Source organism: Bombus huntii, chromosome 1 (assembly GCF_024542735.1).
Source record: "Bombus huntii isolate Logan2020A chromosome 1, iyBomHunt1.1, whole genome shotgun sequence".
In the NCBI taxonomy this organism is placed as follows: Eukaryota; Metazoa; Arthropoda; class Insecta; order Hymenoptera; family Apidae; genus Bombus; species Bombus huntii.
The window spans coordinates 14,675,595-14,693,797 of NC_066238.1; the positions used below are offsets into that span (position 1 = coordinate 14,675,595).

The 18,203-nt window shown below is 35.1% G+C and overlaps 3 protein-coding genes across 9 annotated transcripts in view; 1 reads left to right on the forward strand and 2 right to left on the reverse strand.

Annotated features, from left to right (window-relative positions):
• The window catches only part of LOC126869855 (disco-interacting protein 2), a 42,200-nt gene extending 35,939 nt beyond the window's left edge, over nt 1–6,261 (reverse strand). For all 4 annotated transcript variants that reach the window (XM_050626990.1, XM_050626979.1, XM_050627018.1 and 1 more), the window contains exon 1: nt 6,119–6,261. In XM_050626990.1, coding sequence (XP_050482947.1) covers nt 6,119–6,248 — 130 coding nt within the window. In that variant the 5' untranslated portion in view covers nt 6,249–6,261. The remainder of the gene's footprint in view (nt 1–6,118) is intronic.
• An 851-nt stretch (nt 6,262–7,112) lies between these two features.
• On the forward strand, nt 7,113–13,215 carry LOC126869881 (ATP-dependent DNA helicase Q4). Its single transcript, XM_050627031.1, has 9 exons — nt 7,113–7,251; nt 7,659–9,929; nt 9,999–10,110; nt 10,179–10,981; nt 11,065–11,352; nt 11,429–11,764; nt 11,840–11,999; nt 12,117–12,436; nt 12,544–13,215. The coding sequence occupies exons 1-9, from the start codon at nt 7,141–7,143 to the stop codon at nt 12,772–12,774; spliced, it is 4,632 nt and encodes a 1,543-aa protein (XP_050482988.1). The 5' UTR covers nt 7,113–7,140; the 3' UTR covers nt 12,775–13,215.
• LOC126870041 (uncharacterized) lies at nt 12,982–17,185 on the reverse strand. Of its 4 annotated transcripts, none has more exons than XM_050627434.1 (5): nt 17,112–17,179; nt 16,954–17,016; nt 15,395–15,474; nt 14,105–14,455; nt 12,982–13,888 (listed from the first exon to the last, which is right to left on the reverse strand). In XM_050627434.1, exons 4-5 carry the CDS (start codon nt 14,270–14,272, stop codon nt 13,499–13,501), a joined length of 558 nt encoding a protein of 185 aa, XP_050483391.1. In that variant the 5' UTR covers nt 14,273–14,455; nt 15,395–15,474; nt 16,954–17,016; nt 17,112–17,179; the 3' UTR covers nt 12,982–13,498. The 4 variants fall into 4 exon arrangements, with proteins under 4 accessions (XP_050483391.1, XP_050483401.1, XP_050483371.1 ...); XM_050627444.1 differs by having other exon boundaries at nt 17,108–17,178; XM_050627414.1 differs by lacking the exon at nt 15,395–15,474 and having other exon boundaries at nt 17,112–17,185.
• Nucleotides 17,186–18,203: the final 1,018 nt, after the last annotated feature.

An 18,203-nucleotide genomic window follows, 5' to 3' on the forward strand; every position in this document is an offset into this window, starting at 1 on the left:
GTGCGCTGACCTCGGAACTACGAATAGAGGTCGAGGAAATCGCGGCAGAGTGCGAAGTCAGGTTGAACGGGAACGTAAATCCTCGTAACGACGTCGTAATCGAGAACTGACGTCAATAGAAAAATCAGAGGGGTGGCTTGATTTGCGCGTACCCTTGTCATTCGCATGAATTCCTGCCGATAGTGTGTCGACTAGTTGTAATCGAGAACCAGTCTACACGCTCGCAGCGAATCTGACGCGAAATTGGCCTCGACTTCGACCGATACTTCGTCCGTCCGTGTCTGCGCCAGGTATCGATCCTATACGGTGTTCGGTTACGTTACGACTATGCGGTCGATCGACATCGGAAAAACACCATCGTCTACGAGCAATTAATTCACCGATATCGACGTTATCTGGCCGATCGAGACGATAATCAAAGTTAATTCGAACCGTATAAGATGGGCCGACCGGCTTCCGCGAGATAGGAAATTCCTTTTCGAGCAGGTTGCTCGGCCTCGAGAGGGCGGTGATGCCTTTAAAACGGCTTTTCTCTAGCTAGAAACTGGTTCAAGATTTTAGGCTCACGTTCGCTTTCTTAAGTGGAATTACGGTTTCCCAAGAATCTACGGCCGCGGTGGCCCTTCGCGCCGCCAGTTCGATGCCCTCTGGTTCAAGGTCATTCAAGGTCAAACGTCAGACAAATCAAACGATATCTAAAAATAATTTTACGCTCGGTAAATCGAGGGAAACGCGGAGAAAATTTTTATTGTTCCGTGTATACCGTGTTTTGGGTTAAGATCAGACGAGTATTACGAAAAATCTCGCCGGATTAATTCGCGCAAGTAAATATTAACGTAAACTGAGAGATTTCGAAAGCATTGGCCGGCGCGTTTACGTTTCATGTAAAAATTACTAGCAAGCGACACGGAAAGAATGTGAGGAGAAGCGGCGATTTAACTTTCAGCCGAAACAACTTGGAGTAGGATTATTAGGTTACTGAACTCGCGTCGTAAAGAACTCCTAAGTAGTTTCATAATCGAGTCATAAATCCAGAAGCTGGTGGTTCCGTACGCGGAGCAACTTTCCGCCGTGGTCTTCTAAAAATACAGTTCAAGTTCGAAGCGAGATTAAAAATATAGACGCGAAGCAGGTCGTTCAGGTTCGTCGATGAAACAACTACGAAAGTGAGCGTTCGAACGATGAAAAATCGATCGGCCAGCTTAACCAAAGAGGTTCCTCCTTTCCTACGGCAGTCCTTCGCTGCCAATTACACGGAACGTTAATCAGTCGTCGGGGATTCGCATTTCGAGCAATCGGTAAAAACAGTTAAACGCAATTAACCTGGCACGAGCCAACGAATTATTCATAAGGCGCGCGAACGTAACGAGGACTTAATTGCTCGTTACTCGAAAAAACTACCGGATAACCTTCCCAGATAAAAGAAAACTTTTCATTTGCGTTCGCCCGTTTTGGACAGTTTCCGGATTCATCGGCAATCACGGTTCTATCCACAGAAAGAAGCATTAGCTGCCGGGGCATTGAGCAACCACAGGTGCAACGATCCATGAGACTATTGAAATCACACAGATAAAGGTCCACCTTACCTTTAACCACGATAATAACATGGTTATTATGAAATTGTAGGTTAAGATCGCTTTCTATTCTTTTTACCTACGTCCAATTAGCTAACGGGTAATTTCGAACACTACGATCTTTTCACGGATCCGTAACTGATGCGACTGGTTCCTGCTCGTATTCTACAGGCTATCTGTCGTTCGAAAAGTTTCCGAATGTATCGACCAAGTATACGTATCGTCGATAATCGAAGAATCAACCGTTTTACGCTACGAGGTTATTCGTGCAATTGGCGCGTCACGAAAACACGCGTTTCGCAGTAAATGGGCGCGTAACTTCACTTCGTTTACGAGAAACTTTCAAGCAAGCCTATTCCGCAGTGGATTATCGAAGCCTGTAAATAATCGATGAATCGGCAAACGAGAATAACGGGTCCGTTTGTTCTAGAATTCGACGTTTGGACAACGCATCTCTGGTTATTTGCCCACGGAACTTCGGTAAATAAATCCCTATTTCCTAGTGATAAAATTTCTATCTACTATTTATGGAACGATCGTCGGTAGAACCAGACAGAGTGTTTCGTTTAACTACAACGCGATATCCTTGTCGTTACTGATGGCATAACCAAATAAATAGAAAGGGACGATGCTTTAGCGAAACATTATATCCCTCGAAACGGTCATCGTTCAAAAGATTCTTTTTAAGAGACGATGCTCTATCGATAAGGCAGGCACTCAACCAGGTAAACTTAAAGGCGACACCCCGTACGATCCCGTGACGCTTTAATATCATTAAAGTCGAAATTCTCCTACAAATAACCGCTAGGAAACAATTACGGCGATTAAAGTCTAGTTTAAAGGGCTAGTTTAATCGAATCAGGTATTCACGGATCGAGTGATTTTCCAAAGTTTCTGCTATATCGTTTAAGTGGAACGTTATACGTCGTTCATTACATCTATGTAAAGAGGATCCAAAATTCCGCTAGTTGGCACAGCTGGAGAAAATCATTCGGCAATTTCGCATCATCTACGTCTGGTAGAGAAATACGCGTTGATCACGAAACTGATTGAAATATTCCACTGACGAACGAAGCGGTGAACGAAGAAAACAATTAGCGGGAATTAGAAAGAGCGTAAGCCCGATTCGTGCATCGTTCGACCGCTAGATAACAGGTGCTGGGTACGTGCCGACTAGAGCCGGCTTTAATGACTCATGCAGAAATCCTATCGTGGAATAAATGAGCCAACAACGCCTCGTTACATCATATCCATTATATTAACGCTGTCGATTACAGGCTCGATTAATTTCCCCTGAATGAATCGAGCCGTGATCAACAAACGGGCCGATCGAGATAGATCGTGCTAAACGAACAGACGCGTAGAAAAAGGAAGAAGCAAGACGGAGGAACGTTAACGCTTTAGGAAAACCAGAAAATCAGGCGCTCGCGATTTTATTGTCAAAGAAGTTTCCATTGCGATTACGTCAATCGAGCAATTATCGGGTGAAGTAACGCCGCTCTTGGTCAAAGCGAAACAACGTTCTCTAATAACGTCTCTGCTATGCTACGTATACTACGCGCTGTAACAAAAAAAAAAAAGGAGACTATGAGTGGAACGTGTTTTACTGTGCTTCGAGTGGTCCCACCGTTAATTTGCATGGAATTCGACGCGTGGAAACGATCAGACATCGCGATATTATCTCCAGTACATAGCGACAATTTTTTCTTTCACGTTAGACGCTTTCTTGCGCCGGTGTATACGTGGCCGTTAATCATAGCAGCAAGAAGTCACGCTTAACTCGAGTCTACCGACCGAGGCTGAATCGCTACCGTAAACGTTGAAATCCAACGACGCGCAGCGCATGATTCTGGAAACGAAATACCTTCTATTTAAACGATACTAATCTACCGAATACGCGAAATGAGAACACGCCTGCAAGCTCGGACGATAAACGGAACCGTGTGAATAAGCCACGAGCCGTAATTCGTTACACGCGACTACCACCAACTTCACCGAAACCTCTCTTACGATTACATTGCTCGCCAATTTCTAATTTACGTTACGTCGCTATACATCGCGAAAGGATTTTTCGAAAGGAAGGATCGAAAAACCACGAACAACCGCGTTTCCAAATAAACTCGATCGACTCGTGGCCGACGATTGATTCAATTTTTATATCGTACTAGTCTTAAATAGACTATGGATTATCGGTGACTAAGGTAGATTCAACTTCCGAAATGACCAACGCTCGCGTGTCCGCGTTTTGAATCGCATACCGAGCATACAAATGAAACGGTCAGGACTAATAGTGTCGAGGATTTCTCTCAAGACGGTCGTATATAGTCGTGTTCAATTGAAATACGCACGAACGGGTAATCTGCGCAATTACCTCACATGCAAATAAAGCTTCGCGAAGATGGACGGTGACCCATCCAGTTGACGTCACGTTGCTACACGAGGACACCGTGTTATAAATGATATTATACGTCCCTAGTCGTACGTTCCGAATATCGTCGGAATAAGATAGACGGGATTCCACGACTGAGACCGTTTCCCATCGAAAAAGTATCGACCGATGATTCTCTATATTTAATTTGCCTTTGTCGAATATAAATCATAACCCATGCCCGTATCTCGATGTCGTAAGGAAAAGTTCTCGATTGTCGTAGCTACCAACCAATTACTTCACCGAATTTATCCTACGTTCTATCATACACTGGCTCTCGCAGTTGATCAATTCCTTAACACGACATCGGCTCGCGTTTCGTTAAACCTCAACACGGTACGTTGCAGCGAATTACGCTAAAAAACTGACGCGAAATCATGCGCGTATTTGTATCCTGTATTTTTCCAACGTGAAGTGGCTAAATTCACGGCGCGAGAAAGTGAACGGCCATGAGGCTAAGATCCCTTTAAATCGTAAATGGGTGACCAGCTCGTTTGGCAAAGGGGATGCAAAGAAGACCAGTCACAACGAACGCCGCGAAATCTTTCTAACTGCGAACGCAAACAAACCGATGGCCGTCGTTGATCAAAGGGAAGCGCAAAACGGTCGAAACTTCACACCTGTAACGTCGAATCGCGCTGACACTGCCACGAGACACCCGTGCAAACCGTGATCAACTGCTTCCCAACGAATAGCCATGTAAGTAGATATATACGCACATATATATATACACTCGTAACAACTTATAAAAGATATATTAAGGAGTCGTCAGTTCGTTTCGAAACATTCCGCTAGCCTGGCCTCGATCTCTAACTACCGTGTCATATTATTTATTCCTACGAAATTTTAGTCAATGCCTGATTAAATCGAACGTTAACCTCTGTCGTACGAATAGAAAATCATGGATAGCGAGAGGAATCGATCGAGTATGATTTGTCACCCATTGGATTCAGATAAATGTAGACTTCGTAGACCCGCTAATTTTTATACATCCGCGTGATGGATAACACGCTATCTTTGTCTGAAACGGTACGCTTTATTCCACGGTTTCGAACGAATAAAAAGGTCATGGAAAATGTCAAAATTCGGCTAAGAGTTTTGCGAAACGAATGTTTGATTTTATACGAATGACCAAATCGTAAAAAGAGAAGCAAGAGATGGCTCATTAAGCGACGAATACAATGACAGATAAAATGTCAAGTATTCGGGGATGATACGAGAAACCGGTCGATAGCTTGTTATGAAAGACAGAACTTTAGATACAAATAAGCTTACGGGATTGCGTTTGCTTGCCAGATGAAATAGCAGAAAAAAGACCGGACGTTGCATCCTCGCAGCTTTCCTTGTAATATCACCGTTCAACGTCGTACGAGGCATCCGCTTTTATCGAGGTTAGAAACGTTTAATCGTACAAGTGGATGGACCATCGAGACATTTTTAAGATATCTAGGAATCCGAATTTTGATACGTGCGCCATGCAAAATGTCAATGACGTGTTCCCCGAATTTCTTCGAAAACGAGGATATCCTTTTAAAACGCCGATGAATTCCTCCAGGATTATTCATTTACGTTCTAATACCTTCTTTTTGCGAAAAAGAATATTCGCGATGTGGAATCCTGTTCCGATGAAATCCACACTAAACTAGGCACGCTTCGAACGGTGTATAAACAGATTTCAGGAGATTCGTTTCAGCGTTTAGGAGAATAGAAGTTTGGATTGTGAGCCAAAAAATGAAAATAAATAAAAAAAAGGGGTAATGTCGGTCATCGATTGTCCAAAACGAAAACGAAAAGTAAAGGACGTTACATAGAATGAGGCGCGGTCGATAGAGATTCGAGTGTCCATCGCGATTGAAGTAGAAGACTCGCTTCGAGGAATTCCAATCGTCTTTCGATTATTAATGTTTGACAGGATCCGAGAAAAAGCGTAGCTCGAGCGGAAGATGATATTTCGAAAGGTAATGTATGTAGTTACGGGGGAGTAAAATGGCAACAGCAAGGCTATTATCGATTTTATCAACGGGGACTAGGGGATTCTTTCTCTCGTATGCACAGGGTGAGTCAGAGAAAGGGTTTGCGTAGCGGCGGCGCATCGAGAAAAGCTACGTCTACTCACCTTCGGATAACTCGAGATCCAGCTCAGCAAGTTTCTCCCGTACGTCCTCTGGGAGCTTGCCGATGTCGATGTTGAACTCGGCCATCACTAAGCCATCCGCGCCGAGATCACCAATTCTCCAGCCGTACATTCCACGACCACCGCTCGGCCATCTTGCCTTACACTGATACTACAAACTCCCGTCAGCTGGCGACACCGTTCGATTAGACACCTATCGGGAAAACAGTCGATCCGCAATTGGCGATTACCTGTGGTCTATGATAACGCGCTCATCCACTACTTATCATGAAAACACTTGATCGAGTATCGTTTGTCGCATATTTTTGTTAATTTTTTGCAATAAACTTTTATAATCGGATTGTAATATTACGAACATTTTATTCGTGACATTTTTGCTTTCCTACATATCAATCTGATTAGATCGTAAAGTATTTCACTGTTTGTGTCATGAAAATAGAGGTATTTATTAATTTTCCGAAAGAATATTAATCATTTTTCTTTCATCGTCAAGTAAATGTTGACAGAATAAGTCAGAGATAAGTAGATTGACAGCGGGGCGGCAAGAGAAATACTCCCCTCTTTCGCTCCCCGTCAACCAATTTTATATATATATATATTATCTTATTTGTAGATGCGAAACTTTCGACCAATATGCGTGCTTATTTTTATGCGTGTATTGGTTTTACCAGAAATAACCAATCAGATCCACGTTCCTTCTTCGAATAGTTCGTCTGATTTAAATACCTACCAGTACCATAGTCTTTTTGTCAGTCACGAATCACGAATTACCGTTATTCTCGACCAATTGTTCGATTAAGTATCGTAACATATTTACCTTTGTGAAATGAACGTTTTAATAAAAATGAATTAAAATGTAAACAAGTTACACCAATTACATTTGCCATGTGCCCATTTTGTGAACAATTATCTTGTTTTCGCGATATTATTTCATATTACAGAAATTGTTTAAGTTAACCTATAGTTTTATAAATAATTATAATTTTTTCAATGTTTATGAAAAAATGGAGATACTATCAGACCCAGTGTTTAAAACACAATATCAAAAATATAAAAATCGTGTCAAATTATGGGAAAGTCATTTTACCGCGAAACATGGACGTAAGCCGAATAAGGTATTACACTTCATTTTTATAAGTCGTGACATAAAATTAATTCAGTTTCAATTATTTTCCCGTTACCAAGCTTTAATGATAATTCCTCTATTTTATTTTGTCATTGAAATAATCGCTTTTAGTTAAAGTTTTTCAGGAATAAGGTTCCTATTTTCATACATAATATCTATTTTTTTATACGATTTTACAATTTTATATGGTTTTACACGAGTTATATGATTTCTTTCACAATTAGATTTGAGCGTTTGTTTTTATCATTTCTATTTGATGTTTCTTTGGGTACATTTATGGACATACATCATGTAGATATTTAGTTACTATTGTGACAAATGTCACAAGTATTATGAATTATAATAGAATAAAATTTTATATGTTACTATGATATAAATATATTTTTATTATTATAGGATGATATTAAAGAGGCTGACATGAAAATCAAGGAATCTTATAAAATGTATTGGAAGTTAAAAACACGTGCTTTAGAAGAAACTCTTATAGATATTTCATTTTCTGATGAGGCAGAAGATAATGTTACTAAAACTATAACGTGTACATCATCTGAAAAAATTAAAGATGATAATAAACCTCTAAGGAATGAAGAGAAACAAGTTTTAGAAATTATAACTGGACAAGATAAAAAAGATGCAAAAAACATAGATGAAAATAATGGAAGAAATACAGATTTAAAAAGTATAGAAAATATAGGCAAAATAGATGATGAAGATAGAGATCCAAAAGAATGTCAAAGTCAGCATACAGTTAATAGTTTGGCAGCAGAGGAAAATAAATATAAAAATGTAAAAGGTGTATGGGGTGATCATTTAAGTAAAAGTAACGAGCAAATACCCAAAAAGAAACAAACATTAACTATAGCCAGAGCATCTTCTTTTCAACTGTCACAAAATAAATTTACTAGTTCAAACTTTATAAAAAGAAATCCTAGAAAATCCTTGTCTGCGACAAAAGTAAAAAATAAATCTGAAAATCATAATGACGTTAGTACAAATACATTGGAAAAAAACACAAACATAGAACTAAATAGTAAAGATAGTTTTGATATTAATGAAGAAACAAAGTCTATATTTGGTAAGTCTATGAAAGTAACTTACATGGAGTCTAAGCCTGCTACTCAATCGATTGGTACAATACAACAATTAATCGAAGGACATACTGTTAGTAGAAATTTAAATCCTGGATGGTTAGACAGGTGTGCCAAACAAAGTAACTTGGTTTACCCAGCAGTTGAATTACAAAGACTTTCTGGAACAAGCGATTCCGGAACTGAATCACTGGACGCAAGTATTCATTTATCCAAAGAAACACTTGTGTCTGAATCACAAGAAACTCTTCAGATATCGGACGAAGAAGATTTTGTTTGTAACAGTGATTCAGAAGAACATAGAAACAAACGCATTAGAAATTTCAAAAAAAGATTCAGCGATCAAGAAAATCATCCTATCAAAAAAAGGTGTCATGAAAATTATACAAATGGCCTAATACCAAGTAAGACAACTTTCTGTGAAGAAAAATGTAACAACTTAAATATAACTAATATAGATTTAGTTAGGAAAAATTGTATAAATGATAATATAAATATTCAGACAAATTTGTCTAATAATATTGATAAATGTAAGGACAAAATAACAGATGTACTACAGACTGTAGATACAAACACACATAATGAAGAGAATGTAGAAAAATCATCTAAAGAAAAATCAGTAAGTTCTAAAATTCGAAAACAAGTTAAATGTGTTTCATCCGATGACTCAGATCCTGATTTCAATGAAAGTGATGAAAAGGAGAAAAGAAGCAAAAAGAAAGTATCAAAAACAAAGAGAACAAGTACAACAAGAAAGAGTAAAGTTACCAAAGGATCACCATCAACAAATAAGATAAAACAAGCACCTACAACAAGAAAGTCTTATAGAAAAAAGAAGGGTATACAAGATGAAGAAGATGTCTTAGAAATTTCTAATGTAGATCTTGAAAGTACAGAAGATAAGAAACCTGAAATATATGGAATAGAAACCTTAGAAGCTGTTCCGCGTTTTGCAATGTGCAAAAGTAACCAAGGAGATCTTATTGAACAATTTGCTAAATCTATTTCTTCAAAAGCTGATGATTTAAGTTCTTCTCTTGAACCTAAGGGGACAACTATGAAACTAAAGGGACAATTAACAAGTAGAGAAAAATTGGAAAAGAAAGTAGCAGATGGAAAATTAAATGAAAACTTTGTTAGGATAAATTTAAAGAAAAAAATATTTGTGCGTGGTAAAAAGAATTTTAATTTTTCAAAATATAGGAAGAATCAATGGAAGGAGAAAAAGAAAGAACTTGCATCTAGCGAGGGTAATTTAGTAGTAGCTGATTTTGTAGAAAAGAAAGGTGCATCCAGTTGTTTTAAATGTGGAAATATCGGTCATTCTTCAAGGTATTGTCCAAATACAAAAAGCGATGATTTAATTCCGTTAAACGAGATAGATGAATGTTCGGAATTTCCAACCTTAGAAGAAGCTCAGAAAATGGCCAGTCAAAATGCAATTACAGCACATGCTAATAGAATTGACCGTTTACCGGAGAAACCATCATACTCTCTTGAAACAGAGTCTGAATTGACAGGAAATGAAACGGAGGATAAGACTGACTATAATGATTTATGGGAACCTATTGAAGACGAAGTATGTTCCTATATTCTTAATCTTTATATAACTTCATAATAATTATTTTATGTTGTATAAAATTTCTAGAATATTTTATGTGGCTATAAAATTCCCGAAGATTTGGTACAAAAGTTATTACCACCAGAAATTGGTACAGTACAGCCACTATATAAACTTAAAGAAGATCGGTCGTGCATAGGTAATTAATTTAAGATCTAATTCAATTCATTAATTAATTTTTATACTTATTACATATTATAATTACAGAAACACCATCTGAAGTTTTCAACACCTTGCAAAAATTTGGTCATGAAACATTTAGACCTGGACAAGAAAAAGCTGTAATGAGAATACTTTCTGGTCAATCGACATTGGTAACTTTATCTACTGGCTCTGGAAAGTCTTTATGTTATCAGTTACCTGCATATCTTTATTCTAAATACTCCAATTGTATCACTTTAGTGATATCACCACTGGTCTCCTTAATGGATGACCAAGTAACGGGTGTACCTTCATTTTTATCCGCAGCTTGTCTGCATACTAATCAAACGCAAAAAGTAAAAGATAATGTTATGGAAATGGTGAAACAAGGAAAAGTGAATATTTTATTAATTTCTCCAGAAGCTGTAGTAGCTGGAGAAAAATCAACTGGATTTGGTGCTTTGTTAAGGCAGCTTCCACCAATTGCTTTTGCATGTATAGACGAAGCTCATTGTATTTCACAATGGTCTCATAATTTTCGTCCATCTTATCTTATGGTTTGTCGAGTTCTTAAAGAAAAATTAGGTGTCAAAACAGTACTAGCTCTTACTGCTACTGCAACAAAAGCTACTGCAGAAAGCATAGTAAGCCATTTAGATATAGAAGAAGGAATGGCAGGTGTTATCTCTGATATTCCAATACCTAGAAATCTGCTGTTTACAATTTCTAAAGATGAAAATAGAGATCAGGCTTTAATCAAATTATTATTAAGTGAAAGATTTAAAAATTGTAGCTCAATTATTATTTATTGTACTCGTCGAGATGAATGTGTAAGAATTGCGAGTCTTCTAAGAATTGCTTTCTCACAGGTATTTTGATTGTTATTTTAATGATTTAGTACCGTTAGCAGTATCGTTAGTAATGTATTATGATACACTCTGCCTTTTAATAGGATGGAAATAATTTCGAGAAACGAAACACCAAACTATCTTTTATCGCGGAAGCATACCATGCTGGTTTATCGGCTCATCGCCGAAAAATTGTTCAGAAAGCATTTATGGGTGGACAAGTCAAGATCATTGTTGCTACTGTAGCTTTTGGTATGGGTCTTAATAAGACAGATATTCGTGCTGTTATACATTACAACATGCCTGGCACCTTCGAAGGATATATTCAAGAAGTCGGGAGAGCTGGTCGAGATGGACTTCCAGCCCATTGTCATTTATTTTTAAATCCAATGGTGCTAAAATTTATTCTATAATCAAATTTACTATGCGACTGATTTGTAATCATGTAAACATTTTTCCCCATTATAGGAAGATAAGGATAAAGTAGAATTACGACGGCATATTTATGCAAATGGAATAGACAGGCATACAATCAGACGATTACTTCAAAAAGTTTTTCTTCCGTGTTCATGTGCAAAATTACGTGAAAACAAAGGAGATCATAGGTGTCCTGGTCATGAAGTTGCTATTCCGATTGACGATACAGTTGCGGCTTTAGATATTTCAGAGGAAAAGATTTCAACACTTTTGTGTTATCTCGAATTGCATCCTAAAAGATTTATTACTGTTCTTTCATCTGTATATATCAGGGCTAGAGTTTCAAGTTATAACGGTCCTCAAGCGCTAAAGCAAGCTGCTCAAACGGTAAGTATATATAACACACATTTCCACAGAAATCTACTATACTTATCTAATATAAGATTTTCATGAATTTTTCAGTCACCACCACTTGCAATGGCAATAGCACTAGATTTACAAAACGGTATTTCTCATGAAAAGGATAACGTTATTGAGTTTCCGGTTGTGGATGTTGCATCTGCTATTGGTTGGGATAGTGGTGTAGTAAAAGGTCACCTTAAAAATTTAGAATGGAAAACAGGTTTGTTTTAATCAATAAATTGTAACCTATGTATAAAAATAACATTAAATGTTAATGCACTGTAATATTGTGGTACTCTCTGTACTTCTTTGATTAATATTTTTATCTTTTGCTTAGTCAATGGAGTTCCGAAGCGATCAGCTATTTCAGTAAGATATGATAAACTTGGTTTAAGGGTAAAAGCCCCAGGAGACTTGACAGAAGTGGAACTAGATGAAGCACTAGATGCTTTAGTCAGCCGCGCTCAATCTCAAGAAACTTCATCTTTACAACAACTTGAGACAATTAGTGTTATGCTACACAAGTTTAGTGTACCATCTGTAGAAGAGTGCCTTATATTGAACGATGAAATGATTAACAAGTCTGATCAATTAAAAGACGTTATTCGCAATTACTTCGAGGGAAAAGTTCTATTAGATATCGATTTAACACAACAAGTATAAATCTTTTCATGATGTTTAACACCTATATTTTTAAATTAAGTTACATATCTTATAACAGATCTTATGAAAATTCAATACATGCATAATTCGTATTTTTTCAGAATGTAATGGAAAATGAAGCGCAAGTAGCCTGCGATGTACGAAATTTGATTGTAAGTTACCGTGACAACAATTTCACTGGACGTGCAGTCGCACGAATCTTTCATGGGATACAAAGTCCAAATTACCCTGCTTATATATGGAATAAATGCCGTTTCTGGAGGGCTCATATTTCATTTGATTTTAATGCTTTATGTCAAATTGCGACAAGAGAAATTTTAGCTTTACGTTAGGATGATTATTTCCAGAATCTACTATAGATTCAAGAAACTTTTAATGACTTTTTGAACGTTACTGTACTGTAACTGCTATTCTTATAACGTTAAAAGTTACAAACATCTTATATTATTATCTCTATAGTCCCTGAATGTATGAGGTTTGAGTTATGTATTTATAAGTTCTCCTGACATTGAGAATTTTATTTTAAAAAACATAAAAGATTAAAGATTATATAACGCTTTATTGTTTCCATAACAAATGACAAAATTCATATAGATCATAGTATACAAAATATTTACTCGAACGTGCCTTAAAAAGAGTAACTTATTTTTTTTTATATTTATAGAATAAACTTTAAATACTTTTTTAAAGAAAAGGTAATGCGATAATTATTTCCTTCCATCATTGTTGTAATTTTAACGTGTAACAATAATAATTATAAATTTATATGGGTACATTATTAGTTTCAGTATATACTATACATATCTCCAATATAAAACTTTGTTCCTGCACCGTTGTTATATTTAATTTTTGTATTTTTGTTAGTAAATTCAATTAATTTACGACAATAAAATCTAAGTGAAAAGAAATTGCAAATAAATTTGACACCTCTTTAACATAAAAATATAATACGATATGTTCTTGTCAAGGCGGGCTGGAATGTTTTGTTTTTCGCTTTTTTTTTTCATTTTTTTCATTTTTAAGTTCTATATTCTTCAGTATTCTAAGTCAAAAATTTCACGTTACCACTCTTTTCATATAATTGCATTGTCGCAAAAACTTGTGCATTCGTATTTGCTGCATTTTTCCAACACGGTTCATGCACATTTCATTTTGGCATAGTGCGCAAAATTCAGACGATATTCCGTGAAATGGAGAACGGAAATAAACGTTGGCATCCTTTAACGTTTTATTTTTATGATGAGCCCAAATGTGCAATGACATCTCAAGGAACATTAATACAGGCAAGAACCAGCAGAAACATAGAACAGCAAGGAAGAACAAACAAACTGGGTTTACTTGACCAAACGTTGCTCCAGCTGGAACTGGCTCTAAATCCATTAGATTCCCATTTTTTTTAAAGGTGCGATCCTTAATTGACAACGTTTCCTTCACTTCTTTCGGAATCTAGAGAATTTTTATTAATTAATCTTAATTACATCCTCGGTATCATGCAAGAAACATTTAAAATATAATTAAAAATTTCAATTTCAGGTTTTCACAATTTCCTTCGATTATTTACATAATGCATCAAATTATGTAATTTACATCCATAGACTCATTACGATTTCATAATTCTACCATTTCAACATGTATTTTATGGTAATCATTTATAATCATTACCTGGAAGCGTGTTCTTCGACTTTTAGTAGTTTCTATTCCAACTATGTTGATCTCCGGTTCTCCCGTCTCGGCATTATTTATCGAACTAACGAGTCGTCGAATCTCACAGTCGGAATCTGGAAGACTAATACTCTCACCAGTTTCTTCATCAACGTAGATTCGATCCATTTCCTCGTTAATGTTAGGATATCAAAGAATGCGCGTAAAAACGTATTCGTTGTAGTCCCGTATTCGGTGAGCAGAGTTTAATGTATTCGGATATATGCTCAGGTCCTCGAGGTCACTTCCCGGATACAAAGCTTTGCTCGATTTTTTTATTCTAATGATTAGATAACTTGGTGAAAGTGTTTTCTGAAACAGATTAAATGATCCAATAGCCCGATTAAATGTTTATTATTATTTTTATTAAATAACCAAATTTGATAATAATAATATATAATATTAATAATTAATATGTCAATTTCATTTTTATTACTACTGTCCAATGACCTTGTTAAACGACGAACAAATAAATTAACAACTTTTTAACGTATCAACTGAAACACACATAAAATCTATTGTCCCACTCTAGTATGCTATAAACTGAATGGATTCTATCCTATTAAACTATATTGATATGTATTCACACTTCGCTACGTTTAGAAACATACAATGGTCAAATGAAATATCATCAATCAATTGAGAAGGTATGAACAGTTTTGCAAAAGATATATAATATTTCTCAATTATTAAAACAATTTTATTTTGTTATACTTCGAGATAATTGAAATTATGTATATATTACAAGGAATTCTATTCATAAATGTAGTACCAATTATAGATGGAACGTATGATAAATTGTAAGAACAATACTTAATTAATTGCCTTGAGCGCGCGAAGCATAAACTTTGATTCTTATCGTATCTACTGTATTTTCGAAGACATAACATCGCAATTTAATAACATTTGAACAATGAAAACTTTTTTAAAAGCTATTTACTACTCATAAGATATTACACTTATTGTTAATTTCAATTTCTCATTGCATCTAAGGACTTAATTAATACGAGCAAGTGCCGAATAAAATCATCATTGAGATAGTGAAGGTTAACGACAATAACACGTCACAGAGTGCACGCGAAGTTTGAAATATTACAAGTAACCTTTCAGAACACCGAGTTAATCGACGTACAACAGTTTAAAAGGTAGAATATTGCAGGGATGACAAGCCACGCTTGGAACTTTTGTATAAAATCGAACAGATCATATATTTATATCATGCTATTTTTGTATGTAATAGTAATTAGGTACTTGTTTAGGAAGACCAGTTATTAGAATTGCTGTCGTCGTCCACGTCTTGAAAACATGTACTCCAAGTAAAACCGCATTTTCTACAAGAATTTGCCACAACTGTACAAAAATACTCAAGCATACAGCACATGTTGCGGTATATTGCATATTATATATATATCATTATTATATATTATATCATTATATATCTCAAATCTCAAATTTGATCTGGAATTTGTAGGTTAATTGATTTGGCATTTTACTCGAATGAAGTTTTTCAATTAGACAAAAATATCGTTATCAATCGTTTGTTATTTAAAATATCACTTTACATACAATAAAATATCACTTATATTTTAAATACTACAACGATAGCGAAAAATGTTATGATTAAAGCCAAAAAATAAAATGCCTAAAACCATTAAAAATCGAAGCAAACATCTTACATTTCAGTATCTCAAATTTTCGTCAAGGGCTAATCTCCAAATGTAATCTCATGCAATCGCGAATAAAGATTACACATAGGCTTAAAGACAGGATTTTAATACATTGTACAAAGACTCTTTATAAGACTCGTATCAAATTTCTAGTTTCGTTTAATTTGCGGTAAAGTTGCAAAATCTGTAATTAACTCGTAACTTGTTACGAAGTAAGGAATCATTTTATTGTCAAAGGGGAAAAAATCGTGCTTACGAACGAAAGAAACTGTCGGTAACATTGAAAGGTAACACGCAAACCTTTTAGTAACATTGGATTAAAAATACCGAGTGTTTCTTTAGAGAATATTCCAGATATAGAGTATATGGTAGCTATGCATACTAATAGCAGTGAGTTATAATTGCATAGAGATTGACATGCTATATAGTTGGAATTTACGAACAAGTTTTATTTAAATCTTCAAAATTTACATTTAAGCATTGTATTGTTTGACAATAATATAAATTATAGAATGTTATCGTAATTCCACTTATTACTTATAATGATTTGTGAGTGATAATTGTTCCTCAATTAATATTTGTTGTTCATAATAATATAAAAGTCGACAATATGATTTATGGATGCTATGATACTGTTAACAACGTATTAACGAGCAAATATATTTTGCATATAAAAAAAATGATCAACTGCAAATCGAACACCAAAAGAAATAAACAAAAGCAATAATATAAAAAATGTTTTAAATGTTTGATTAAATTACTAGAAGTGTGGTATTAATGGATTTGATTTATTAATGAATTCGTCAAATATAAAGCGTAATGAATGTATATATAAATTCCAAATTATATGTATAGCTTTTTAGATAAATAATAATAATACGAAGGTATTAATCTATATATAAAATTCTATTCAAGTAAATAAGATAGTAAAAATGTATTCTTGTACATTACAATTACCAAGAAAAATACATTTTTATTCGCATAAAAAATTAAAAATCCAGAATGTTTAACAATATATCAACCTGAGAAATAGTAATTAAAAAAAAAAAATAAAATTCAGTAACACATACATATATACAGGTGTTACAACGATCGTAAATGTGTACATTCGTTGCTAACGTAATAGATACATAATTGACTTACGATTTTGTGAGGATTTACGTTCCGCGGAGGAAATTTTACACTTCGACATTACGTGAATTTGCACTATATCGGAAAACAAGAATAAAATTTACGTAAATAGGATCATATTAGCAATAAAATATAACATATTGTAACGATCACAGCACTAACGCACATACAATTCCTCACGCATCTCTGATTCAACTGAAGGTGTTCGCCATGCCATGATAACCTGTAACTATCTAAATTGAAGATGGCCGTGCTTACCAATCACAGAAGAGTCGCTAGCATAATACACACATATTTCAATATTAGTTTTCCATGGTTCTTTTTCATAATAATGAAGGTAATTTCTTTCGTGTTTTATTCTGATAATTAACGATATGTTATTTAAAATTCATAGAAAGTTAACATAAATCTGCAGTGACGTAACAAAAAGATGGCAGATCTATACTTGGAGTTTTTAAAGTGAAAAATTTATTGCAGGGTATACTATATACAGGGTGGGATAGAAATCGTAGTACGACCGGGTAAGAAGTGATTCTGCATAAATAAACAAGAAAATAATTTAATGTTACGTTTCTTCATCCGTGGCTCTGTTTAAGCGAAAATCGAGATTGAAAATTTGATAAGCATACTTAAATTTGGCTAATTCTGGACTGAACAAGAGTAGATGATCAGAAGTTTAAACTACATGTGAAAATCAAGAAGGTAGAGTAAAATTTTTTCATAAGATGCTTCGTTTTCCTATATTAGGCCAATTCGTAATTAAATATGTTCAAATCTTATTTTCTTGAAAACGAGGCCTTAAGCAGGAAAATATTATTTTACATTTTTGATCGATTTTCGCACGTAAAATATTCTCCTGATGGTTGTTTCCTCGTATCGAGTCGGTTCAAACCAAGTTCAAATGTATTTAACAAATTTTTAAAGTAGATTTTCTCAGAAACGAACGATCGTCGTATGAAGAAATTTTATTTCGTATTTTCGACTTCTTTTTCATGTACTCTTTAAATTTGTTTCGATGAAATGTACGATTTTGTCACTACCTGTGAAAATAACGATACATTTTCGAAGTATTTAATATATACATTCCTCGGATATAAAAAACTTGTTAAATATTCATCTTACATTCATATAAGAACTACAAATGTAATGTAATGTCAATAATAAGAAGTTCGTAATGTTTATATAGATAAACTTTCGTCACCGTTAATGTCAAGCATAGATATAGACCGTGTATCTTACACATATAGGATTTTACGTCACGT

Coding starts and splice junctions, on each gene's coding strand:
- LOC126869881 (XM_050627031.1), top strand. CDS start 7,141: ATGGAGATACTATCAGACCCAGTGTTTAAAACACAATATCAAAAATAT. Junction 10,111..10,178: donor AGAAGATCGGTCGTGCATAG/GTAATTAATTTA, acceptor TTATAATTACAG/AAACACCATCTGAAGTTTTC. Junction 10,982..11,064: donor TAAGAATTGCTTTCTCACAG/GTATTTTGATTG, acceptor GCCTTTTAATAG/GATGGAAATAATTTCGAGAA.
- LOC126870041 (XM_050627414.1), bottom strand. CDS start 14,272: ATGGATCGAATCTACGTTGATGAAGAAACTGGTGAGAGTATTAGTCTT. Junction 13,889..14,104: donor GTCGAAGAACACGCTTCCAG/GTAATGATTATA, acceptor AAAATTCTCTAG/ATTCCGAAAGAAGTGAAGGA.